Genomic DNA, 26,000 nt, shown 5'->3' with positions numbered 1-26,000 from the left:
CGCGCCGCCAGCCCGCCCACCCCCCGACCCGCCAGCCCACCATCCTCACACAGCGGTGTGTCATTGTGCTCTCTGTAGCCCTTCAGTCCTGCACATGGGGGCCAGCAAAGGAACAAAGAAAACCCACCACAGCTTCTCCGAGGTGACCCGTCCTAGGGGGACAGTAGTGACATTACACTGAGCACTGACCAATTTATCTCCAGCAAATTCCCTTTTATATGGTCTACATTCATGAAGAGACAAACCCTGTGGCAAAATAGTGACTGTGTGGTGGGAGGTTTGGGAATCATCCCAGGGACACCTTGGTGGCAATGTAGTGACTGTGTGGCGGGAGGTTTGGGAATCATCCCAGGGACACCTTGGTGGCAAAGTAGTGACTGTGTGGCGGGAGGTTTGGGAATCATCCCAGGGACACCTTGGTGGCAAAGTAGTGACTGTGTGGCGGGACGTTAGGGAATTATCCCAGGGACACCTTGGTGGCAATGTAGTGACTGTGTGGTGGGAGGTTAGGGAATTATCCCAGGGACACCTTGGTGGCAAAGTAGTGACTGTGTGGTGGGAGGTTAGGGAATTATCCCAGGGACACCTTGGTGGCAAAGTAGTGACTGTGTGGTGGGAGGTTAGGGAATTATCCCAGGGACACCTTGGTGGCAAAGTAGTGACTGTGTTGTGGGAGGTTAGGGAATCATCCCAGGGAGACATTGGTGGCAATGTAGTGACTGTGTGGCGGGAGGTTAGGGAATTATCCCAGGGACACCTTGGTGGCAATGTAGTGACTGTGTGGTGGGAGGTTAGGGAATCATCCCAGGGACACCTTGGTGGCAATGTAGTGACTGTGTGGTGGGAGGTTAGGGAATTATCCCAGGGACACCTTGGTGGCAATGTAGTGACTGTGTGGTGGGAGGTTAGGGAATCATCCCAGGGACACCTTGGTGGCAATGTAGTGACTGTGTGGCGGGAGGTTAGGGAATTATCCCAGGGACACCTTGGTGGCAATGTAGTGACTGTGTGGTGGGAGGTTAGGGAATCATCCCAGGGACACCTTGGTGGCAATGTAGTGACTGTGTGGTGGGAGGTTAGGGAATCATCCCAGGGACACCTTGGTGGCAATGTAGTGACTGTGTGGTGGGAGGTTAGGGAATTATCCCAGGGACACCTTGGTGGCAATGTAGTGACTGTGTGGTGGGAGGTTAGGGAATCATCCCAGGGACACCTTGGTGGCAATGTAGTGACTGTGTGGTGGGAGGTTAGGGAATTATCCCAGGGACACCTTGGTGGCAATGTAGTGACTGTGTGGTGGGAGGTTAGGGAATCATCCCAGGGACACCTTGGTGGCAATGTAGTGACTGTGTGGTGGGAGGTTAGGGAATTATCCCAGGGACACCTTGGTGGCAATGTAGTGACTGTGTGGTGGGAGGTTAGGGAATCATCCCAGGGACACCTTGGTGGCAATGTAGTGACTGTGTGGTAGGAGGTTAGGGAATTATCCCAGGGACACCTTGGTGGCAATGTAGTGACTGTGTGGTGGGAGGTTAGGGAATTATCCCAGGGACACCTTGGTGGCAATGTAGTGACTGTGTGGTGGGAGGTTAGGGAATCATCCCAGGGACACCTTGGTGGCAATGTAGTGACTGTGTGGTGGGAGGTTAGGGAATTATCCCAGGGACACCTTGGTGGCAATGTAGTGACTGTGTGGTGGGAGGTTAGGGAATCATCCCAGGGACACCTTGGTGGCAATGTAGTGACTGTGTGGTGGGAGGTTAGGGAATTATCCCAGGGACACCTTGGTGGCAATGTAGTGACTGTGTGGTGGGAGGTTAGGGAATTATCCCAGGGACACCTTGGTGGCAATGTAGTGACTGTGTGGCGGGAGGTTAGGGAATTATCCCAGGGACACCTTGGTGGCAATTTAGTGACTGTGTGGTGGGAGGTTAGGGAATTATCCCAGGGACACCTTGGTGGCAATGTAGTGACTGTGTGGCGGGAGGTTAGGGAATTATCCCAGGGACACCTTGGTGGCAATGTAGTGACTGTGTGGTGGGAGGTTAGGGAATCATCCCAGGGACACCTTGGTGGCAATGTAGTGACTGTGTGGCGGGAGGTTAGGGAATTATCCCAGGGACACCTTGGTGGCAATGTAGTGACTGTGTGGTGGGAGGTTAGGGAATCATCCCAGGGACACCTTGGTGGCAATGTAGTGACTGTGTGGTGGGAGGTTAGGGAATTATCCCAGGGACACCTTGGTGGCAATGTAGTGACTGTGTGGTGGGAGGTTAGGGAATCATCCCAGGGACACCTTGGTGGCAATGTAGTGACTGTGTGGTGGGAGGTTAGGGAATTATCCCAGGGACACCTTGGTGGCAATGTAGTGACTGTGTGGTGGGAGGTTAGGGAATTATCCCAGGGACACCTTGGTGGCAATGTAGTGACTGTGTGGTGGGAGGTTAGGGAATCATCCCAGGGACACCTTGGTGGCAATGTAGTGACTGTGTGGTGGGAGGTTAGGGAATTATCCCAGGGACACCTTGGTGGCAATGTAGTGACTGTGTGGCGGGAGGTTAGGGAATTATCCCAGGGACACCTTGGTGGCAATGTAGTGACTGTGTGGTGGGAGGTTAGGGAATTATCCCAGGGACACCTTGGTGGCAATGTAGTGACTGTGTGGCGGGAGGTTAGGGAATTATCCCAGGGACACCTTGGTGGCAATGTAGTGACTGTGTGGTGGGAGGTTAGGGAATCATCCCAGGGACACCTTGGTGGCAATGTAGTGACTGTGTGGCGGGAGGTTAGGGAATTATCCCAGGGACACCTTGGTGGCAATGTAGTGACTGTGTGGTGGGAGGTTAGGGAATCATCCCAGGGACACCTTGGTGGCAATGTAGTGACTGTGTGGCGGGAGGTTAGGGAATTATCCCAGGGACACCTTGGTGGCAATGTAGTGACTGTGTGGCGGGAGGTTAGGGAATCATCCCAGGGACACCTTGGTAAAAGTCTTGCAACAGGTTCGATAGTAGAAATCCACAGCAGATTCAGGAGAGACGCTGTTTTAGAAGAGCACCAAGAACCTATCGATGTTACAGTGAGCTGGGTGACACATATTGAAGTTACAGTGAGCTGGGTGACACATATTGATGTTACAGTGAGCTGGGTGACACCTATCAATGTTACAGTGAGCTGGGTGACACCTATCGATGTTACAGTGAGCTGGGTGACACATATTGATGTTACATTGAGCTGGGTGACACCTATCGATGTTACAGTGAGCTGGGTGACACATATTGATGTTACATTGAGCTGGGTGACACATATTGATGTTACAGTGAGCTGGGTGACACCTATCGATGTTACAGTGAGCTGGGTGACACATATTGATGTTACATTGAGCTGGGTGACACCTATCGATGTTACAGTGAGCTGGGTGACACATATTGATGTTACATTGAGCTGGGTGACACATATTGATGTTACATTGAGCTGGGTGACACCTATCGATGTTATAGTGAGCTGGGTGACACCTATCGATGTTACAGTGAGCTGGGTGACACATATTGATGTTACAGTGAGCTGGGTGACACCTATCGATGTTACAGTGAGCTGGGTGACACATATTGATGTTACAGTGAGCTGGGTGACACATATTGATGTTACATTGAGCTGGGTGACACCTATCAATGTTACAGTGAGCTGGGTGACTCCTATCGATGTTACAGTGAGCTGGGTGACAACTATCAATGTTACAGTGAGCTGGGTGACAACAATCAATATTACAGTGTGCTGGGTGACACCTATCGATGTTACAGTGAGCTGGGTGACACATATTGATGTTACATTGAGCTGGGTGACACCTATCAATGTTACAGTGAGCTGGGTGACTCCTATCGATGTTACAGTGAGCTGGGTGACAACTATCAATGTTACAGTGAGCTGGGTGACAACAATCAATATTACAGTGTGCTGGGTGACACCTATCGATGTTACAGTGAGCTGGGTAACACCTATCGATGTTACATTGAGCTGGGTAACACCTATCGAAAAAAAAAATGTGATTCAGTAATAATGTGTTTATCACATTTTTCAAGTGCTTTTTATCTGATCTCCACGTACCTCTCAGTTTGTGTGAAAGGGGTTAGAAATGCTACACACGGTATATAATCAATTTACCACGGTGGTGCGGCTGTGTTCCCATAGTAGGAACTGGTTTCTGAACCCCTTACTTCCTCCTGGGTCATGCCAGTGATGAGCAGAGCAGAGAGGTGGGAATGGAGGCAGGCACAATCCCCTGTGCTGAGTTAAAATACCAATCCCATGTGCTGAGTTAAAATACCAATCCCCTGTGCTGAATTAAAATACCAATCCCATGTGCTGAGTTAAAATACCAATCCCATGTGTTGAGTTAAAATACCAATCCCCTTTGCTGAGTTAAAATACCAATCCCATGTGCTGAGTTAAAATACCAATCCCTTATGCTGAGTTAAAATACCAACACCTTGTGCTGAGTTAAAATACCAATCCCATGTGCTGAGTTAAAATACCAATCCCATGTGCTGAGTTAAAATACCAATCCCCTGTGCTGAGTTAAAATACCAATCCCCTTTGCTGAGTTAAAATACCAATCCCATATGCTGAGTTAAAATACCAATCCCCTTTGCTGAGTTAAAATACCAATCCCCTGTGCTGAGTTAAAATACCAATCCCCTTTGCTGAGTTAAAATACCAATCCCATATGCTGAGTTAAAATACCAATCCCCTTTGCTGAGTTAAAATACCAATCCCCTTTGCTGAGTTAAAATACCAATCCCATATGCTGAGTTAAAATACCAATCCCCTTTGCTGAGTTAAAATACCAATCCCATGTGCTGAGTTAAAATACCAATCCCCTGTGCTGAGTTAAAATACCAATCCCCTTTGCTGAGTTAAAATACCAATCCCATATGCTGAGTTAAAATACCAATCCCCTTTGCTGAGTTAAAATACCAATCCCATGTGCTGAGTTAAAATACCAATCCCATGTGCTGAGTTAAAATACCAATCCCCTTTGCTGAGTTAAAATACCAATCCCATGTGCTGAGTTAAAATACCAATCCCTTATGCTGAGTTAAAATACCAACACCTTGTGCTGAGTTAAAATACCAATCCCATATGCTGAGTTAAAATACCAATCCCCTGTGCTGAGTTAAAATACCAATCCCCTGTGCTGAGTTAAAATACCAATCCCCTGTGCTGAGTTAAAATACCAATCCCATATGCTGTGTTAAAATACCAATCCCCTGTGCTGAGTTAAAATACCAATCCCCTGTGCTGAGTTAAAATACCAATCCCCTGTGCTGAGTTAAAATACCAATCCCCTGTGCTGAGTTAAAATACCAATCCCATGTGCTGAGTTAAAATACCAATCCCCTGTGCTGAGTTAAAATACCAATCCCCTGTGCTGAGTTAAAATACCAATCCCCTTTGCTGAGTTAAAATACCAATCCCCTGTGCTGAGTTAAAATACCAATCCCATGTGCTGAGTTAAAATACCAATCCCCTTTGCTGAGTTAAAATACCAACACCTTGTGCTGAGTTAAAATACCAACAACCTGTTTTTTGTCCATCTCCATCCAGCCTGAGACAGACTAGTAAATCCGTAATTATCACCTGGACACAGACGCTGCTGATGAACCAAAGACAATATGTTGCTTTGGGGAAAGAACTGCTTGTTTTCCTCCCCATTGACTACCACCTGCGTATTAAGAGCTCTTGTGGGCACCAGAGAGGGGGGTAGAGAGAAACAGGGAGAGGGTGATAGAGAGAAACCGGGGGAGAGGGGGATAGGGAGAAACAGGGAGAGAGGGGTAGAGAGAAACAGGGAGAGGGGGGTAGAGAGAAACAGGGAGAGAGGGGGATAGAGAGAAACAGGGAGATGTGGGATAGAGAGAAACCGGGGAGAGTGGGATAGAGAGAAACAGGGAGAGGGGGGTAGAGAGAAACAGGGAGAGGGGGGTAGAGAAACAGGGAGAGGGGGGTAGAGAGAAACAGGGAGAGAGGGGGATAGAGAGAAACAGGGAGATGTGGGATAGAGAGAAACCGGGGAGAGTGGGATAGAGAGAAACAGGGAGAGGGGGGTAGAGAGAAACAGGGAGAGGGGGGTAGAGAGAAACAGGGAGAGTGGGGTAGAGAGAAACAGGGAGAGAGGGGTAGAGAGAAACAGGGAGAGGGGGGTAGAGAGAAACCGGGGAGAGTGGGATAGAGAGAAACAGGGAGAGGGGGGTAGAGAGAAACAGGGAGAGAGGGGGATAGAGAGAAACAGGGAGAGAGGGGTAGAGAGAAACAGGGAGAGAGGGGGATAGGGAGAAACAGGGAGATGTGGGATAGAGAGAAACCGGGGAGAGTGGGATAGAGAGAAACAGGGAGAGGGGGGTAGAGAGAAACAGGGAGAGTGGGTAGAGAGAAACAGGGAGAGTGGGGTAGAGAGAAACAGGGAGTAAAACAGGGAGATGTGGGATAGAGAGAAACAGGGGGAGAGGGGGATAGAGAGAAACAGGGAGAGGGGGGTAGAGAGAAACAGGGAGAGGGGGGTAGAGAGAAACAGGGAGAGGGGGGTAGAGAGAAACAGGGAGAAGGGGGTAGAGAGAAACAGGGAGAGGGGGGTAGAGAGAAACAGGGAGAGTGGGGTAGAGAGAAACAGGGAGAGAGGGGTAGAGAGAAACAGGGAGAGGGGGGTAGAGAGAAACAGAGAGAGGGGGGTAGAGAGAAACAGGGAGAGGGGGGTAGAGAGAAACAGGGAGAGGGGGGTAGAGAGAAACAGGGAGTAAAACAGGGAGATGTGGGGTAGAGAGAAACAGGGAGTAAAACAGGGAGATTTGGGATAGAGAGAAACAGGCAAATAGATGGCAAGATAAACAGAAAAGGAGAGATGAAAATAGACCACAACATCCCAGCATCCCAAAGTCTCACAACAGCTCCTAAACCAGAGCCAGAGAACATGAAGCCCTACTGTACAATCACAGTAACGGTTGAAATTCTAAACAGGGATTTGAATTTGCTAATACTTTCCACTTATTCTCTCCCTCATTTGATGGAGTGTAACCACAGCATCCTGCCTTGGTGCGCGTCAGATGAATAAACTAGGACACAGGAATACATTGAGCAGAAATGAAATCAACCCATTTGTGAGTGTGGGACATTGTAAGGCTGCGTGACAGTTGTTATTTCTTGGCACAGGATGGAGGCAGCGAAGTGAGGTATAGTGTATAAACAGGCTGGGCTGTCAGGGACCTGCCGGTTGGCCCGCTCCCCAGTGTCTGCTGGTGCACCCTGCAAGGGAAGGCTGTCACGCTGACACATCCTGGCATGTCATTATCTGAGCTGAGAGGGCTGGGAGGGCTGCACTGGGGTCCGTCAGGGGGCTAGACCAGCTCAGCCAGCACACACTTTAATATCACTTAATAGCCTTCCATCCACTCCCAACACCACACTGTTGAGACAGCACAGCAGCTAGCCCAGTATCGGGCATTGAGTTTTGAGCTGCAGGAAGCAGTGCAGACTCAACGCCACTCTGAGGAGCAGTAGCTGGGAGGAGAGTCGTGGAGATCATGATCAAATTATCCAGCCATGTAGTCTTCCCTGAGAGCACAGTGAATAGTAAATGGGTATCGTGTTCCCGAGTCCATGGCTCACTTCTCCAGCCATTACTGCTCTCAGCCACAATTGTACTGACTGTACTGGACCGTCTCCAAGCTAATAACCAAGGAAACGAGGAGGAGAGAGGAGACTTGTTGCTCGCTGGTTACAGTAGTTTCTGACAATTGTTTATTGTTTACTACAACAGAAAGTGTTATAGTGTGTAATCTCTTCATGGAAACCTGAGCTAGTCATCATATTTCTGTGACTTTACATTAGATGTCAGATCACTTCAGGCGATAAGACGATCACCTTGCTTTCACACATCCATGAATGAAGGCCGCGGCTACATCTTTGCTGTCGTGTAAGCAATTTTGCACCTTTCTCATGTCCACATTAAATGTGAAATATTCTCAGTTTGTAGTAACCCCTCACAAAATCACTCTTGAGCTTATTACTTTGCAAGTAAAATGGATCCCTGCCTAGAGAAAAGATTGCTATGACAACCCGACCATTCTCGCTAGCACACACATTGCTCTGTCTGTCTGTCTGTCTGTCTGTCTGTCTGTCTGTCTGTCTGTCTGTCTGTCTGTCTGTCTGTCTGTCTGTCTGTCTGTCTGTCTGTCTGTCTGTCTGTCTGTCTGTCTGTCTGTCTGTGCGTGCATGTCCAGTACAGTATGACTGAACTGACCCCCTGCCTTGTGTTTTAATTGAAAGCCTACCCTAATGCCCTGTGTGCTGCATACCTCTGAGCTACAATAATGGTGCATCTCCTTGCTGCCGCCAACCACAGCATTGGCTTGCCTTCACTAATTAGATCTTGTCTTTTTGAATTTTAGATTATCATATTTTTTTCCCAGCACATCCGGGATTAGAGATTGCTCATCAGCACTCTTTTTGTTCTGTGAGGAGAATTAGTCTCCCCCTAAACCAGTTCAAATGGATAGTGAGCAGAGGAAGATAAGAAAATAAATATATTAGGTATGGGGGGGGGGGAATATATAAACTCAGCAAAAAATGAAATGTCCTCTCTCTTTATTTTGACAGTTATTAAAACTTAGGGCACTAAAGAGGCCTTTCTACTGACACCACAAGAAAGATGCCAGTAGAAAGGCCTCTTTAGTGTCCTAAGTTTTCAGAACTGTGACCTTAATTGCCTACCGTCTGTAAGCTGTTAGTGTCTTAACGACCGTTCCACAGGTGCATGTTCATGAATTGTTTATGGTTCGTTGAACAAGCATGGGAAACAGTGTTCAAACCCTTTACAATGAAGATCTGTGATGTTATTTGGATATTTATGAATTATCTTTGAAAGACAGCGTCCTGAAAAAGGGATGTTTATTTTTTTGCTGAGTTTATATACAGTTGAAGTCAGAAGTTTACATTCACCTTAGCCAAATACGTTTAAACTCAGTTTTTCACAATTCCTGACATATTCCTGACATGTAGTCCTAGTAAAAATTCCCTGTTTTAGGTCAGTTAGGATCATCACTTTATTTTAAGAATGTGAAATGTCAGAATAATAGTAGAGAGAATGATTTATTTCAGTTTTTATTTGTTTCAATTACATTTCCTGTGGGCCAGAAGTTTACATACACTCAATTAGTATTTGGTAGCATTGCCTTTAAATTGTTTAACTTTGGTCAAAAGTTTCAAGTAGCCTTCCACAAGCTTCCCACAATAAGTTGGGTGAATTTTGTCTCCAAGTGATTTTAATTGAAGAAATCTGTTCCCAAGTATTCCCACGGATATTAGAGAGACATGTGATAGTATATAAATGTAAGCAAGGTTTGAAATGATTTGGTTTTAGTCAAACATTACATCTGTTTAGGTTTAGGCTTCTTGCTGTCAATTTGCTGTCTATAAATGATTTGTAATTATGTTCCGGCCCCCGACCAACCGCTCAAGAACAAATCGGCCCTCACCACCCCCTCTTATAGCTGGCCCCACAGTGATAGTGCTCACCACCCCCTCTTATAGCTGGCCCCACAGTGATAGTGCTCACCACCCCCTCTTATAGCTGGCTCCACAGTGATAGTGCTCACCACCCCCTCTTATAGCTGGCCCCACAGTGATAGTGCTCACCACCCCCTCGTATAGCTGGCCCCACAGTGATAGTGCTCACCACCCCCTCGTATAGCTGGCCCCACAGTGATAGTGCTCAACACCCCCTCTTATAGCTGGCTCCACAGTGATAGTGCTCACCACCCCCTCTTATAGCTGGCCAAACAGTGATAGTGCTCACCACCCCCTCTTATAGCTGGCCCCACAGCGATAGTGCTCACCACCCCCTCTTATAGACTGCTCTGTGGTTGTGCATAACGTCTTCTTTGCCATCCTGTCAGCAGATGCCTATGACCACAGGACGGCCAGCATGTGCCGCAGGTCCCAGCCTGCTTGTCTCCATCATGCCAGTTTACAGATGTCTGTCTCAATCCCAGGGGATGAGAGAGAGATTATCCAGTGGCAGCAGCTCTTCTCCTGATCTGCAACCCAACCTGGGATTACCATATCTCTTCTCATGAAAGCAGTCTCCTCCGGCAATATGTAGCCACCAACATTACTGGGAGTGATGTTTCAGCATTTCCTCCGTTCAAAAATGGAAAATGGAACTGCTTATTTACCACTGTGGTCTTGTTGCAGTGGGATCTGGAATGGTAGGAGCATGGGCAGAGTGAGGCCTGTGTTATGTGCATAATTCTATCCAGCAGTCCCAGAGGTTTTAACAGTGTGCTCTGATGAATGATCTTCCCTGCCAAGTTATTATTGCGTTCCATAACTCTTTATAGGAGAATATTACATTTGTGAGGTTTCTTACTAAATTTCCTGCTTCGGGAAAATATGCAGCTATACTAATAAAAATACACAAAACAATACCTCAATATAAACAATGAGTTCGATTTTGAGTCATTGTGTAGTCTAAGTGGTGAATTTGTCACAGCATTCTAAATTTTTAAGCTTTTCAGAAAACATCAGAACACAGCAGAACATCTCACACCAGTTGAAATTATTATGTTTTAGTCAAGCATCATATCTGTTTAGAAAGAGGGAGAAGTATTTCAACCCAGATAGACTAATTGAATCCAAGATCTGTCTCAACCTGATTAGAGAAAAGGGTCCATATTCATTGGTATGACCCAACCAAACCCATTGAGCCCATTTCCAACCATCTTCAATGTTCCTGGATAAGAGCTTTGTATTTCCTCATGTCAAAGAGAAGTAAAGTAAATGTATAAATATTTTAGGTATAGGCCCCACTAAGGAGTTGCCTGGTTGTGAGAAGGAAGTGTTGTTTCATGCATTCACACGGTGTGATGATTAAAGCAGAACTTCTACACCTACGTCATGTGTTCCACTATCTTGTGGGTTGACAGATGAGATCTCCTGAAGAGAGAGGAGCTTTGAGGTGTGTGTGTGTGTGTGTGTGTGTGTGTGTGTGTGTGTGTGTGTGTGTGTTCGCACATGCGCTGGCCTCTCATTAGGGAGAAGCAAGCAGGGCCCTTTGATGTCCTGAAGCGCACAGAGAAATCCATTGGGACAAGCCGACTACTTCACCCACTGAAGCTCTGTAGATTCTGGGGAAGGAGAGAGAGACAGGGGGGACGTATGCAGTACATGCCAAGGACCCGATATTACATTTCACTAAATCATTTGGGAGGGATATTTTTTGTTTGTATTTCTCTGAATACACAAAATAGAAAAGAGCAGAACCAGGAATGGTTGGCCATGAAAATGTGATAATAGTAGAGCCAGGAATGGTGGGCCATGATAATGCGATAATAGTAGAGCCAGGAATGGTGACTGGTGGGCCATGACAATGTGATAATAGTAGAGCCAGGAATGGTGACTGGTGGGCCATGATAATGTGATAATAGTAGAGCCAGGAATGGTGACTGGTGGGCCATGATAATGTGATAATAGTAGAGCCAGGAATGGTGACTGGTGGGCCATGATAATGTGATAATAGCAGAGCCAGGAATGGTGACTGGTGGGCCATGATAATGTGATAATAGCAGAGCCAGGAATGGTGACTCGTGGGCCATGATAATGTGATAATAGCAGAGCCAGGAATGGTGACTCGTGGGCCATGATAATGTGATAATAGCAGAGCCAGGAATGGTGACTGGTGGGCCATTATAATGTGATAATAGCAGAGCCAGGAATGGTGACTGGTGGGCCATGATAATGTGATAATAGCAGAGCCAGGAATGGTGACTGGTGGGCCATGATAATGTGATAATAGCAGAGCCAGGAATGGTGACTCGTGGGCCATGATAATGTGTGATGTGTCACTGCTGCCATGCTGTGCGTAGCCCCAGCGGAAAATTATTGAGTTGTGTCTATCAAAGCTACAGCCTATGCTCTTTGTTTATCATACTGCACTCACAATGTGGGGATAACCAGCTATACAGTGCCCTTAGGAAAGTATTCAGACCCCTTGACTTTTTCCACATTTTGTTATGCTTAAGCCTTATTCCAAAATGGATTATTTTTTTTATTATACATCTCAGCAATCTACACACAATGCCCTATAATGACAAAGTGAATGTATTCAGACCCTTTGCTATGAGACTCAAAATTGATCTCAGGTGCATCCTGTTTCCATTGATCATCCTTGAGATGTTTCTACAACTTGATTGGAGTCCACCTGTGGTAAATTCAATTGATTGAACATGATTTGGAAAGGCACACAGCTGTCTATATAAGATCCCACAGTTGACAGTGCATGTCAGAGGAAAAACCAAGCCATGAGGTTGAAGGAATTGTCTTTAGAGCTCCGAGACAGGATTGTGTTGAGGCACAGATCTGGGGAAGGGTAGCAAAACATTTCTGCAGCATTGAAGGTCCATAAGAACACAGTGGCCTCCATCATTCTTAAATGAAAGAAGTTTGGAACCACCAAGAATCTTCCTAGAGCTGGCCGCCTGGCCAAACTGAGCAATCGGGCGCTAAGGGCCTTGGTCAGGGAGGTGACCAAGAACCCGATGTTCATTCTGACAGAGCTCTAGAGTTCCTCTGTGGAGATGGGAGAACCTTCCAGAAGGACAATCATCTCTGCAGCACTCCACCAATCAGGCCACTATGGTAGAGTGGCCAGACAGAAGCCACTCCTCAGTAAAAGGCACATGACAGCCCACTTGGAGCTTTCCAAAAGGCACCTAAAGACTTTCAGACCATGAGAAACAAGTTTCTCTGGTCTGATGAAATCACGATTGAACTATTTGGCCTGAATGCCAAGTGTCACGTCTGGAGGAAACCTGGCACCATCCCTACAGTGAAGCATCGTGGTGGCAGCATCATGCTGTGGGGATGTTTTTCAGCGGCAGGGACTGGGAGACTAGTCAGGATCGAGGCAAAGATCAACAGAGTAAAGAATGTAGAGATCCTTGTTGAAAACCTGCTCCAGAGCGCTCAAGACTTCAGACTGGGGTGAAGGTTCTCCTTCCAACATGACAATGACCCTAAGCACACAGCCAAGATGACGCAGGAGTGGCTTGGGGACAAGTCTCTGAATGTCCTTGAGTGGCCCAGCCAGAGCCCAAACTTGAACCCGATCCCCATCCATCCTAACAGAGCTTGAGAGGATCTGCAAAGAATGGGGAAACTCCCCAATTACAGGTGTGCCAAGCTTGTAGCGTCATATCCAAGAAGACTCAAGGCTGTAATTGGTTCCAGAGGTGATTCAACAAAGTACTGAGTAAAGGGTCTGAATGTGATATTTATTTGTTAATTTTTTATAAATGAGCAAAAATTCAATAAAACCTGTTTTTGCTTTGTCATTATGGGGTATTGTGTGTAGATCGATCATGGGGGAAAAAAACAATTTTATACATTTTTAATTAAGGCTGTTACCTAACAAAATGTGGAAGAAGTCAAGCCATCTGAATACTTTCCGAAAGCACTGTAGCTATCGTGTCTCCATCCAATTGACCTCATATTCATGTGCTTGCTCCATCTCTTGTGTTGTCGAACGAAGGAATAATTCAGTTGGCCTTGGTGTGAGATAATGGGGTTAAACATTTGAACAAGCGAGTCGAGTGTTTCATGATAACAGGAAAGCATTGATATGGATACATTAGTCTTGATGGAGTAAGTTGTCGATATCCTCACCCCAGGTCTACCCCAAGTCTATGTCATGACAGTAGGAAGCACTCTGCCAGAACTGTGCTGTTGTACAGCTGGGGTGTCTTACATTAAGACAGTATTTGCCGGCCTACCGGGTGTGCCACCAGAGACTCTGGGTTCGCGCCCAGGCTCTGTCGTAACCGGCCGCGACCGGGAGGTCCGTGGGGCAACGCACAATTGGTCTTGCGTCGTCCGGGTTAGGCCGGTAGGGATATCCTTGTCTCATCGCGCACCAGCGACTCCTGTGGCGGGCCGGGCGCAGTGCGCACTAACCAAGGTTGCCAGGTGCACGGTGTTTCCTCCGACACATTGGTGTGGCTGGCTTCCGGGTTGGATGCGCGCTGTGTTAAGAAGCAGTGCGGCTTGGTTGGGTTGTGTGCGAAATTGGGGAGAAAAGGGGGGTAAAATTAAACACAAAAAAGGATAGTATTTGCCTAATAAGCCCATCATTATTATTGTGGAGGGTAATGCAATGTGTGCTGACCAACCTCAATAGCTATATTAATGTAATGGTAATAAAAACAAATAGTGGACCACAGACCTGTGAGAATATTCTTCACATATCTCTCTCCTACCAACTGCCTCATCAGCAGAAAACTCACATGGAGATGTCAGCGGCATTGGTTGGTTCTCTCTCTCTCTCTCTCTCTCTCTCTCTCTCTCTCTCTCTCTCTCTCTCTCTCTCTCTCTCTCTCTCTCTCTCTCTCAGTGTGGAGGTGAGGAGAGGTGTAACCTGGGATTGATCACGTAACCCTGCTGTGTGCGTTTCTTTTTTTGTAAGGGAAGTCAATTATCGGGTTGCCAAATTGCTTGGTGCGGCCCCACTCGCAAAGCAGAAAAGGGCTAGGAGAATACTCACGATGCCCCCCAGGCTTACAAGCACGATAACTATAGTAGGGGGCAGGAGAGTTTCTGACACAGCTTACATTGTGGTGTTAATCAATTAGTGTACGGGTTAGCGTTGAGCTCTCTATAAACCTACACAGGTAGGGTGAGCTGCTCGCACTGTTTCCAACTTCATAGCAGAAGTTGGCGGAAGCAGGGATGACCACCCTGTATAACAGTCTAACATCTGGATAGGTCAGGGGTCAAGAGGGGATTCTACACCTAGTTTGTAGAATCTCTATTTAACCCTGTGATGTTATATGCAAATCAGATTTCCAAATCAGATTTCCAGTATATCTTTACCTAACTTTGTCTACTGTTTATTCATTGTCTGTATGGCATGTATGCTTATTGTAGTTCTCTATGGGGATTAAATTGTGTTGACTGCATTGCCTTCCTGCATATTATATACAGTAATTTGGTGATCCAGTGTTTTTCTTTTTCTCATCTTCCCTCTCTCGTAGGAGATTACGTTGTGCTGACAGTCTTCTTCGACTTGAGCAGAAGGATGGGTTACTTCACCATTCAGACCTACATCCCCTGCACTCTCATCGTTGTTCTCTCCTGGGTCTCCTTCTGGATCAACAAGGATGCTGTGCCTGCTAGAACATCCTTAGGTAACAACAAGCAAGGAAAATCGGGATAGGGTATTTAAAAACCTCCTCAGGTTCACACCAACCTAGCCTCGACACAAACACACGGTGCAGCATTATCAGTGAAGTTTATTATCAGTGCTTCTCATAACACAGGACTTGTGGTGGTCAGGACCAACCCTCAGTGACCCAGAGAGGCTTCAGTAACTAGTCCTTCTTGATGATATGAGCCCAGATGAGCACATCTGTTTTCATACATATCTAAATTAGACATTCATTATGCAACACAGCAGGGGAGATGCAGCCTCAGTGTGAAAATACAGGTGGCCAGCTTTGCTTAAGGCAAAAAGGGAGACTTTTTTTCAGAATGTGTGAACCTTTGAACCCGCTCTTGTCTCCGAAGGGCAGACGACTTCAGAGTATGTACATATTCTTTAGTCAGCTCCTTGCTTCTCCAAGCTTCTCAAACCTGAACACAAGCACTCACCAGGACCATTAGAAGCATTGCTGATTGTAAATCAATCCAGAACACGGACATCCACTTCCAATTCACCTTTAGTGAATGTCCCTATTGCTGTGAGAGGTTAACTTGTTATTTTATTTACTGCAGGTGTCCATATCTTATTGTTATCTTATAATCTTCATGTAATATTAAATATTAGGACAAACATGAAAATGGAGTCAAATGGCTTAATTTTCTTCCCAAAGATAACAGGGTGGTGAATGTTGGTTAGCTAGCTGTCACATTATTCTTAATCCTTCAGTGCCATCCAACCAAATATGACAATCACTCCAGGCACCTCCATAGATATTGCAACATTAATCTTGAGACATGATGATGTCTCTCGTTTTGCATGAAAAATAGACACAAATAAAACCATATTAGCCGCAAAGCCCTCGTGATCTATTAGAGTGGTTTGTTAAAGAGCTGCGGTGTGTGTTTGAGGCAGGGATGCTGGTAGCTGTACTCACTAAACACGCATCTGTAGTATCTGTGTGCTATGTTAAAGGGTTTCCCCTGGTGTGGTATCGCCCTCCATATCATCATGTCTCGATGACAAAGATCCCATGCAGTGTTAATTTCGTCAACAATAACTATGACAAAAAATATTACTCAACGACCTATTTTTCCCGACGACAACGAATGATGATAATGAAACGAGTTGCCGTGGAAAAAACTAAACACAGCAACAAAAAAAAACATCACTGTCAACTGCGTTTATTTTCAGCAAACTTAACATGTGTAAATATTTGTATGAACATAACAAGATTCAACAACTGAGACAGAAACTGAATAAGTTCCACAGACATGTGACTAACAGAAATGGAATAATGTGTCCCTGAAGAAATGGGGGGTCAAAATCAAAAGTAACAGTTACTATCTGGTGTGGCCACCAGCTGCATTAAGTACTACAGTGCATCTCCTCCTAATGAACTGCACCAGATTTGCCAGTTCTTGCTGCAAGTTTCCAGTCATTTCTGGGGGGAATGGCCTTAGTTCTCACCCTCCGCCCCAACAGGTCCCAGATGTGGGAATTGCGATCCTGGCTCTTCGCTGGCCATGGCAGAACACTGACATTCATGTCTTGCAGGAAATCACGAACAGAATGAGCAGTATGGCTGGTGGCATCATGTCAGGATGAGCCTGCAGGAAGTGTACCACATGAGCACAGCGTTGAGATCGCCTGCAATGACAACAAGCTCAGTCCGATGATGCTTTGACACACCGCCCCAGACCATGAGCCCAGAGTACAGGCCTCGGTGTGACGCTCATTCCTTCGACGATAAACCCGAATCCGACCATCACCCCTGGTGAGACAAAACCGCGACTCGTCAGTGAAGAGCACTTTTTGCCCTGTCTGGTCCAGCAATGGTGGGTTTGTGCCCATAGGCGACGTTGTTGCCGGTGTTGTCTGGTGAGGACCTGCCTTATAACAGGCCTACAAGCCCCCAGTCCAGCCTCTCTCAGCCTATTGCGGACAGTCTGAGCACTGATAGAGGGATTGTGCGTTCCTGGTGTAACTCGGGCAGTTGTTGTTGCCATCCTGTACCTGTCCCGCAGGTGTGATGTTCGGATGTGCCAATCCTATGCAGGTGTTGTTACACGTGGTCTGCCACTGCGAGGACAATCAGCTGTCCGTCCTGTCTACCTGTAGTGCTGTCATAGGTGTCTCAAAGTACGGACATTGCAATTTATTGCCCTGGCCACATCTGTAGTCCTCATGCCTCCTTGCAGCATGCCTAAGGCACGTTCACGCAAATGAGTAGGGACCCTGGGCATCTTTCTTTTGGTGTTTTTCACAGAGTCTGTAGAAAGGCCTCTTTAGTGTCCTAACTTTTCATAACTGTGACCTTAATTGCCTACCGTCTATAAGCTGTTAGTGTCTTAACGACTGTTCCACAGGTGCATGTTCATTAACTGTTTATGGTTCATTGAACATTTACAATGAAGATCTGTGAAGTTATTTGCATTTTTACAAATGATCTTTGAAAGACAGGGTCCTTAATTTATAACTGTAAAAAATGAGTTTTCATTTTTAGTTGACGAAAAGACTCATGGACATTCAATTTGACATGAAGCTGCTTTTCATCTGTATTGTCCAATCATACGCATGCATGCCTTTGCAGAATACGGAATGCGATTCTCTCATTGGTTATGATTGGGAGAAAAGAGCTGTAGGCCTATACATAAATTGTTTAACCTGTATCCAAGGCTTTGTAGCCTATATAGTAAATCTTGGCTGGCATTGGTTACAATCTTCCACAATAGCAATGTGCCAGTTGTATACAGGGATAGTAGGCCTAGTTGGACACGGCCATCTGAATGTGCACATGATGGAAGATAGAGGTAAATATAAATTATTTAATGGGGGAAAAATGCACTGACAAAAATTGTCCAGAGTTTTAGTCAATTGATAATAACTGAAACTAATGATGGATAAAATGACTAAAGTGTGACTAAGGCTCAAATATATTTTAAGACTAAAACTAAATATAAAATAGCTGCCAAAATGAACACTGATCCCTTTGCCCCAGATGGCTGGTGGTAAGGCTGAACTTGAAAGAAGAGATACACTACATGACCAAAAGTATGTGGACACCTGCTTGTCGAACATTTCATTCTAAAATCTCTGGCATTAATATGGAGTTGGTCCCCCCTTTGCTGCTTTAACAGCCTCCACTCTCCTGGGAAGGCTTTCTACTAGATGTTGGAACATTGCTGCAACTTGCTTCCATTCAGCCACAAGAACACTACTGAGGTACCATGTAGAACCATGAAAAACAACCCCAGACCATTATTCCTCCTCCACCAAACTTTACAGTTGTCACTATGCATTGAGGCAGGTAGCGTTCTCCCGGCATCCGCCGATGTTAGGCTTGTATGCGGCTGCTTGGCCATGGAAACCCATTTCATGAAGCTCCTGACGAACAGTTATTGTGATGACATTGCTTCCTGAAGCAGTTTGGAACTCGGTAGTGAGTGTTGCAACTGAGGACAAACGATTTTTACGCACTTCAGCACTCTACGGTCCTGTTCGGTGAACTTGTGTGGCCTAGCACTTCACGGCTGAGCCGTTGTTGCTCCTAGACATTTCCACTTTACAAGAACAGCACTTACAGTTTACCGGGGCAGCTCTAGCAGAGCAGAAATTTTATGAATTGACTTGTTGGAAAGGTGGCATCCTATGACGGTGCCACGTTGAAAGTCACTGACCTCTAGTAACAATATTATACTGCCAATGTTTGTCTATGGAAATTGCATGTCTGTGTGTTCAATTTTATGCACTTGTCAACAACGGGTGTGGCTGAAACAGCTGAATCCACTAATTTGAAGGGGTGTCCACATAATGTTGTATATATTGTGTATGTTGTGGATCAAGGGACCACAACAGTTGGTTGCTACGCCGTCCATTATGGGGAAACTGTACGTCATAATGTGTCAAGTGTTTGCAATTTAACAGCATTTCATAATCCTTTAGTTTGTGTAATCCAGTACTTGAATACTCTGCCTTGATTTCTAATCACTATACTTAATGATACCGTTTCCTCGGATTCCTTTCATTTGTTGGAGTAGTATTATGGGAAATATATTGTATCTGTTAGATATGTTACATTACCAGAGAAAGCACTTCGGCATAACCCAGCTCACACACGTAAAGTATGTAATTCATTTAAGACCCATAAGGATCAAATAGGAAGCTCTCTTCAAAATAGATGTGTGCAGCATGTTAAAATAGTTCAAACATCCCCACTGTGTGTATCATACATATTGTATTTTGTTCAACCAGTCTGAGATTGCTCCATTCCAATAATCTCTGTGAATATATTTTTGTACAGAAAGTTTCTTTGAATTTTTGGTCAGTTTTTTTCTCACGTCTCTGAGACTAGGGAGGTCAATAAAATAATTATATATATATTAAATATATATATATATATATTCTGAACCACTCTTACAACTCTATTTTGTTAGTCTCCGACATATCCTACATTTTTTATTGCCTCCACTGTACCAACTCCCCAAGTACTAAAATCAAAACCCTCTAAGAATGGCATACTGTTTGTTATCTTTTGTTGCTATACCCTTTCTGTACCCTCGTCTGACCCTCTTGGCCATCTGGTCTATTGACAGGCATCACCACTGTGCTGACCATGACTACGCTGAGTACCATAGCCAGGAAGTCGCTGCCTAAGGTGTCCTACGTGACGGCCATGGACCTCTTTGTGTCCGTATGCTTCATCTTCGTCTTTGCCGCGCTGATAGAATACGGAACACTGCACTACTTTGTAAGCAACAGGAAGCCAAGCACAAAAAAGGACAAGAAGAAGAAAAACCCGGTGAGTCGTTTATCCAAAACAAAGTGGGCACACAATGACTCTTCTCAAGTAGTGAAGATAAAATGGTCAGAATAGCTGAGATAAATGTCAGACACATTTTGAGCTTAATGTGTTTGCAAAGAATGTTGACCATACCTGTGAGAATGTGTTTATATTAGGAATAGGCCCAGTCAAGGGGTGGGGATTACAACACTCTCCAAACACAGAGTTATTTCCCGTCTCTGAAAGCCTCGCCAATCACTGTATTACTGTGTCACTGTAATGCAAAGCCTACTACCACTAGGTTCTCTGAAGGGAGCAGTCATTGTGAGGCCACCTCGTGCCATGCAGTCTACGAGAGACATAGAACCTGTCCTTAATCCATACCACAGCTGTGCAGTACTATTTTAAAACCTCGTCACATGGCCAGAAGGTGTCGGGGCTTTAAATCCCCACAACATCATGACGGCTATAGTAAAAGCACCAGAGTTAGCTAGCTAGGTACTTATCAGGCTGTGGAGTGCTCCAGTTTCAGCTTCTCTGTAAGTAAGATTTGTTTTTGGATATAAATGTGTGCTGGGTGAATGAGTTTTGACGATCTGAAGGTGTAATGCCAGTTTGCTTTCTCTAAGGGGTTGTTCTAAATGAGGTTCTTCACATGGTCTGCCAAGTTGTGATGCAGAAGAAGCCTTTGACTCAGATCTTTTTGATCTTCATGAATAAAAAAGGAAATCGAGGAAATAACATATTTTAAATTCTCATAGGTTTTGGGTGTAAGGGTCTAACCATACTAATTTCTCATTGGATTTGGGTGTAATGATCTATCCGTTTTAATTTCTCATTGGATTTGGGTGTAAGGGTCTGACCATTTTCATTTCTCATAGGTTTTGTGTGTAAGGGTCTAACCTGTTTTCATTTCTTATGGGTTTTGGGTGTAAGGGTCTAAACATTTTCATTTCTCATAGGTTTTGTGTGTAAGGGTCTAACCATTTTTATTTCTCATAGGTTTTGGGTGTAAGGGTCTGACCATTTTTATTTCTCATGGCTTTTAGGTATAAGGGTCTATCCATGTTCATTTCTCATAGGTTTTTGGTCTATGGGTCTGACCATTTTAATGTATTATGGGTTTAAGTGTCTAACATTTTTTATTTCTCATAGGTTATGGGTATAAGGGTCTAATCATGTTCATTTCTCATAGGTTTTGGGTGTAATAGTCTAACCATTTTCAATTCTCATTGTGATGTTCGTCTGAAGAAGTAGACCAAGGTGCAGCGTGGTAAGTGTTCATGATCTTTAATACTCAGAACACCAAACAAAAACAACAAAAGGAATACCGAACGTCACGTTCTGCCGGTTTCACAGAACTAACAAAAAACAAGATCCCACAACATAGGTGGGAAAACAGGCTACCTAAGTATGATACCCAATCAGAGACAACGATAGACAGCTGCCTCTGATTGGGAACCACGCTCGGCCAAAACCAAAGAAATACAAAACATTGAATGCCCACCCCACCTCACACCCTGACCTCACCAAATAGAGAAATAAAACAGCTCTCTAAGGTCAGGGCGTGACAGTACACCCCCCCCCCAAGGTGCGGATTCCCGGCCGCAAACCTGAACCTATAGGGGAGGGTCCGGGTGGGCATCTACCCTTGGCGGCGGCTCCGGTTTAGGGCATAGCCCCCACTCCGCCTCTGGCTCCCCCCACTTTAGTGGCGCCTCTAGTGCGGGGACCATCGTCACCGGCCACGGACTGGGGATCCTCGCCGCAGACCCCGGACTACGGACCATTGCCGCAGGCCCCTGACTGGGGACCCTCGCCGCAGGCCCCGGACTGGGGAGCCTCGTGGCAGGCCCCGGACTGGGGAGCCTCGTGGCAGGCCCTGGACTGGGGACCCTCGCCGCAGGCCCCGGACTAGGGACCGTCGCCGGAGGCTCCGGACTGGAGACCCATGGAGCAGGCACAGGATGAACCGGACAGTGGGGGAGCACTGTAGATCGGGTGCCTATCCTTGGCACCACTCTTCCAGGCTGAATGCCCACTTTAGCCCAGCACCTGCAGAGCGCAGGCACAGGTTGAACAGGGCTGTGTGGGAGCACTGGAGATCTGGTGCTTACAACTCGCACCGCTCCTCGTGGCTGAATGCCCACTTTAGCCCGGCACGTGTGGAGTGCAGGCACAGAACACACTGAGCTGTCACAGCGCACCGGAGACACAGTGCGCAGAGCTGGCGCAGGATACCCTGGGCCGAAACCTGCACCGGAGACCAAGAGCGCTGAGCTGGCACAATCCGCCCTGACTGGGTGCCCACTCTAGTGTGGCACTTGCGGAGAGCTGGCTCCGAGTGCACCGGGCTGTGCACGCGCCCTGGCGACACCGTGCGCTTTACCGCATAACACGGTGCCTGCCCGGTCACTCGCTCCCCGCGGTAAGCACGGGGAGTTGGCTCAGGTCTATAACCTGACTCCGCCAATCTCCCCACATTGTTTGGGGCTGCCTCTCATGCATGCTTCGTCATGCCAACTCATGCCAGCTTCTCCTTAGGATGGCGATATCCTCCAGCCTGCGCCCACGGTCCCTTGCCTTCCAGTACCTCCTCCCATGTCCACTCCTCCAGAAAACGCTGCTTGGTCCTTTTGTGGTGGAATCTTCTGTGATGTTCGTCTGAAGAAGTAGACCAAGGTGCAGCCTGGTAAGTGTTCATGATCTTTAATACTCAGAACACCAAACAAAAACAACAAAAGGAATACCGAACGTCACGTTCAGCCGGCTTCACAGAACTAACAAAAAACAAGATCCCACAACATAGGTGGGAAAACAGGCTACCTAAGTATGATGCCCAATCAGAGACAACGATAGACAGCTGCCTCTGATTGGGAACCACGCTCGGCCAAACGCAAAGAAATACAAAACATCGAATGCCCACCCCACCTCACACCCTGACCTCACCAAATAGAGAAATACAACGGCTCTCTAAGGTCAGGAAGTGACACTCATAGGTTTTGTGTGTTGTAAGGGTCTAACCAGTTTAATTTCTCATAGGTTTTTATAGTGTAAGGGTCTAACCATTTTCATTTATCATAGGTTTTGAGTGGAAGGGTCTAACCATTTTAATTTCTCATAGGTTTTGGGGGTAAGGGCCTAACCATTTTCATTTATTATGGCTTTTGGGGGTAAGGGCCTAACCATTTTCATTTCTCATGGGTTTTGGGTGTAACCATTTTCCGTTCTCATAGGTTTTTGTGGTGAAAGGGTCTAACCATTTTCATTTATTATGGCTTTTGGGTGTAATGGTCCATCCATTTTTATTTCTCATAGGTTTTTGGTCTAAGAGTCTAACCATTTTCATTACTCATAGGTTTTGGGTGTAATAGTCTAACCATTTTAATTTCTCATAGGTTTTGGATGTAAGGTTCTAACCGATTTAATTTCTCATAGGTTTTGGGTGTAAGGGTCTAACCATTTTCATTTCTCATAGGTTTTTATAGTGTAAGGGTCTAACCATTTTCATTTCTCATAGGTTTTTATAGTGTAAGGGTCTAACCATTTTAATTTCTCATAGGTTTTTATAGTGTAAGGGTCTAACCATTTTCATTTCTCATAGGTTTTTATAGTGTAAGGGTCTACCCGTTTTCATTTCTCATAGGTTTTGAGTGGAAGGGTCTAACCATTTTCATTTCTCATAGGTTTTTATAGTGTAAGGGTCTACCCGTTTTCATTTCTCATAGGTTTTTATAGTGTAAGGGTCTAACCATTTTCATTTCTCAGAGGTTTTGGGTGAAAGGGCCTAACCATTTTCATTTCTCATAGGTTTTTATAGTGTAAGGGTCTAACCATTTTCATTTCTCATAGGTTTTTATAGTGTAAGGGTCTACCCGTTTTAATTTCTCATAGGTTTTTATAGTGTAAGGGTCTAACCATTTTCATTTCTCATAGGTTTTGGGTGAAAGGGCCTAACCATTTTCATTTCTCATAGGTTTTTATAGTGTAAGGGTCTACCCGTTTTCATTTCTCATAGGTTTTTATAGTGTAAGGGTCTAACCATTTTCATTTCTCATAGGTTTTGGGTGAAAGGGCCTAACCATTTTCATTTCTCATAGGTTTTGGGTGAAAGGGCCTAACCATTTTCATTTCTCATAGGTTTTGGGTGAAAGGGTCTAACCATTTTCATTTCTCATAGGTTTTGGGTGTAAGGGTCTAACCATTTTCATTTCTCATAGGTTTTTATAGTGTAAGGGTCTAACCATTTTCATTTCTCATAGGTTTTTATAGTGTAAGGGTCTACCCGTTTTCATTTCTCATAGGTTTTGGGTGAAAGGGCCTAACCATTTTCATTTCTCATAGGTTTTTATAGTGTAAGGGTCTAACCATTTTCATTTCTCATAGGTTTTTATAGTGTAAGGGTCTACCCGTTTTCATTTCTCATAGGTTTTGGGTGAAAGGGTCTAACCATTTTCATTTCTCATAGGTTTTTATAGTGTAAGGGTCTAACCGTTTTCATTTCTCATAGGTTTTGGGTGAAAGGGCCTAACCATTTTCATTTCTCATAGGTTTTTATAGTGTAAGGGTCTAACCATTTTCATTTCTCATAGGTTTTTATAGTGTAAGGGTCTAACCATTTTCATTTCTCATAGGTTTTGGGTGAAAGGGCCTAACCATTTTCATTTCTCATAGGTTTTGGGTGAAAGGGCCTAACCATTTTCATTTCTCATAGGTTTTGGGTGAAAGGGTCTAACCATTTTCATTTCTCATAGGTTTTGGGTGTAAGGGTCTAACCATTTTCATTTCTCACAGGATTTGGGGGTAATATTCTAACCATTTCCATTTCTCGTAGGTTTTTGGTCTAAGAGTCTAACCATTTTCATTACTCATAGGTTTTGGGTGTAAGGGTCTAACCATTTTCATTTCTCACAGGATTTGGGGGTAATATTCTAACCATTTCCATTTCTCATAGGTTTTTGGTCTAAGAGTCTAACCATTTTCATTACTCATAGGTTTTGGGTGTAATAGTCTAACCATTTTAATTTCTCATAGGTTTTGGATGTAAGGTTCTAACCGATTTAATTTCTCATAGGTTTTGGGTGTAAGGGTCTAACCATTTTCATTTCTCATAGGTTTTTATAGTGTAAGGGTCTAACCATTTTCATTTCTCATAGGTTTTTATAGTGTAAGGGTCTAACCATTTTAATTTCTCATAGGTTTTTATAGTGTAAGGGTCTAACCATTTTCATTTCTCATAGGTTTTTATAGTGTAAGGGTCTACCCGTTTTCATTTCTCATAGGTTTTGAGTGGAAGGGTCTAACCATTTTCATTTCTCATAGGTTTTTATAGTGTAAGGGTCTACCCGTTTTCATTTCTCATAGGTTTTTATAGTGTAAGGGTCTAACCATTTTCATTTCTCAGAGGTTTTTATAGTGTAAGGGTCTACCCGTTTTCATTTCTCATAGGTTTTTATAGTGTAAGGGTCTAACCATTTTCATTTCTCATAGGTTTTGGGTGAAAGGGCCTAACCATTTTCATTTCTCATAGGTTTTTATAGTGTAAGGGTCTAACCATTTTCATTTCTCATAGGTTTTTATAGTGTAAGGGTCTACCCGTTTTAATTTCTCATAGGTTTTTATAGTGTAAGGGTCTAACCATTTTCATTTCTCATAGGTTTTGGGTGAAAGGGCCTAACCATTTTCATTTCTCATAGGTTTTTATAGTGTAAGGGTCTACCCGTTTTCATTTCTCATAGGTTTTTATAGTGTAAGGGTCTAACCATTTTCATTTCTCATAGGTTTTGGGTGAAAGGGCCTAACCATTTTCATTTCTCATAGGTTTTGGGTGAAAGGGCCTAACCATTTTCATTTCTCATAGGTTTTGGGTGAAAGGGTCTAACCATTTTCATTTCTCATAGGTTTTGGGTGTAAGGGTCTAACCATTTTCATTTCTCATAGGTTTTTATAGTGTAAGGGTCTAACCATTTTCATTTC

The 26,000-nt window shown here is 45.0% G+C and overlaps 1 protein-coding gene across 4 annotated transcripts in view; it reads left to right on the top strand.

The window, feature by feature from the left end:
* LOC110533360 (gamma-aminobutyric acid receptor subunit gamma-2) overlaps positions 1 to 26,000 on the top strand; it is a 73,235-nt gene that overhangs the window by 34,947 nt on the left and 12,288 nt on the right. For all 4 annotated transcript variants that reach the window (XM_021617479.3, XM_021617480.3, XM_021617481.3 and 1 more), the window contains exons 7-8: positions 15,078 to 15,230; positions 19,837 to 20,042. In XM_021617479.3, coding sequence (XP_021473154.1) covers positions 15,078 to 15,230; positions 19,837 to 20,042 — 359 coding nt within the window. The remainder of the gene's footprint in view (positions 1 to 15,077; positions 15,231 to 19,836; positions 20,043 to 26,000) is intronic.

Source organism: Oncorhynchus mykiss, chromosome 10 (genome assembly GCF_057628025.1).
Source record: "Oncorhynchus mykiss isolate SJ-2025 chromosome 10, ASM5762802v1, whole genome shotgun sequence".
Lineage (NCBI taxonomy): Eukaryota > Metazoa > Chordata > Actinopteri > Salmoniformes > Salmonidae > Oncorhynchus > Oncorhynchus mykiss.
Note: the sequence above shows the minus strand (reverse complement) of the source record. Positions and strands in the feature narration are given on the sequence as shown.